Consider the following 1,780-nt stretch of genomic DNA (forward strand, 5'->3'; position numbering starts at 1 on the left):
TTTTACCATAGGGCGCGTGCACTTGCCAGACAGACAGAGAGAGACAGAGAGACAGAAAGCACGAAATCACCCCCCAGGGGGGATGGTCACGCCGCAATCCCTTCTCCTCCATTCTCCTCTCGGGATCTTGGGCATGCACGCACACGTGCCTGGCGTTGAGTTTTAAGCCACCGGGTCCGGGACTCGAACCGCGGTCGACTACGTGGGAGTCCAGCGACATAGCCATTATGCTAACTACTGGTCCCACCACGGTTTTCTAACAAAGGAGGACAAGGGGCTTACTCTGTGGGTGTGAGGGTGGCCCCCGAGGCGCGGTGCCTCTCACTGAGGTCCAGGGACTGGCTGAGCAGGGCACTGGGGCCACCGGTGGCCACCAGCTTCTTGCCACGCCACAGTTCCACAGCCGTGGCTAGCCGTTCGGAGTAGGGGTCCTGGTACCGCTGGATCTGGGTGGAGCCTCCGGGACTCTCGGGCCTGTCCTGAGTCCTGGGGCCACCACGAGGTTTGCTTTTGTCCTTGGGAGTCTCGGGGGTGCTGCCGGGAGGAGAAGGGCTGACCCTACTGTCCAGGGCCAGGCTGGTCGGCCGCTCCACAGGGCCGGGTGTGGGGCTCTGGCTTGGGGGTGCGGCCTCGGCCTCTCTGGACACCTCATCCACCGCTGTGGCCTCAGGCTGGTCCATGAGCTGCTTTTCGGGGGGAGCGTTCTCGCTCTCCACCCCTGCGTCTGAAGGGGTTTCATCTCTGCTCTCCTTTTTGTCTTCTGGGAGGCCCTCCTGTGGCTCTAGGATGTCTGTTCTAGAAGGTTCTCTGAGGCTGCTCTCTTCCTTATGGGACTGGATGTGTTTGTTCTGGAACTGCACGTGCTCCAGCCCTCTCTGCCGGCGCGACTCACGCTTCTCCCGGCTGCTGGGGACTTTCTCGTGACTTTCAGTCGCTGTGGCTTTCTGCGGAGGGACAACCTTCTCTGGGCTCCGGGGGGCCGCCTCCTCCACTGAGGTGCTCTCTGCCGGGGATGCATCGCTGGGTCCCACTTCGGGCTCTGATGCTGGGAGCTCGCTGTCCTGCAATGGCTCCGGGGCCTGCTCGGCCACTGGCCCCTCGGTGGCTGCCTGGACTGGCTCGTCCTGGATGGTTTTGGCTGCTGCCGCCTGCTGAGCTTCCCTCTCCCGCTCCTCCGCCTTCTGCTTCTCGGTGACCATCTGCCTGAAGCTGAGGTGGGGAAAAAGCAGATGGAAGAGATTTAGAAGTGGAACGTTCGGGCCAGCAGGTGGCATGGTGGTTAAGGGTGTTGGACTCCCCCACATGGCCGACCATGGTTTGAGTCCCGGGCCTGGTGGCTTGCTTTCTCACTTTCTCTCCCCATCTCTCTTTCTCCTCCCCTCCCCAGTCAAATTAAAATAAATCAATAAAGTTAAATAAAATAATTCTTTAAAAAGGGACCATTGGGCCAGCAGGGAGAGTGGTAGTTGAAGATGCTAGATTCCCACATGGCCAACTATGGTTCAAGTCCTAGACCTGGTGGCTTGCTTTCTCACTTTCCTTCTCTCTCTCTCTCTTTGTCCCCATTTGGTCAAAATAAAATAATTTAAAAAATAAATAAATAAAAAGGGACAAGGAGTTGGCATAATGGCTATGTCGCTGGACTCCCATGCAGTCGACAGCGGTTTGAGTCCTGGACCCGGTGACTTAAACTCAGGCCGGGAGCGTGTGCGTGCGTGCCCAAGATCCCGAGAGGAGAATGGAGGAGAAGGGATTGTGGCGTGGCCATCCCCCACTGGGG

The 1,780-nt window shown here is 58.5% G+C and overlaps 1 protein-coding gene across 1 annotated transcript in view; it reads right to left on the reverse strand.

The window, feature by feature from the left end:
- The window catches only part of MYO9B (myosin IXB), an 88,921-nt gene that overhangs the window by 17,415 nt on the left and 69,726 nt on the right, over window positions 1-1,780 (reverse strand). The window contains 1 exon segment of the mRNA XM_027771286.1: window positions 283-1,209. Coding sequence (XP_027627087.1) covers window positions 283-1,209 — 927 coding nt within the window.

This window comes from Tupaia chinensis, unplaced genomic scaffold (assembly GCF_000334495.1).
Source record: "Tupaia chinensis unplaced genomic scaffold, TupChi_1.0 Scaffold000201_1, whole genome shotgun sequence".
Lineage (NCBI taxonomy): Eukaryota > Metazoa > Chordata > Mammalia > Scandentia > Tupaiidae > Tupaia > Tupaia belangeri.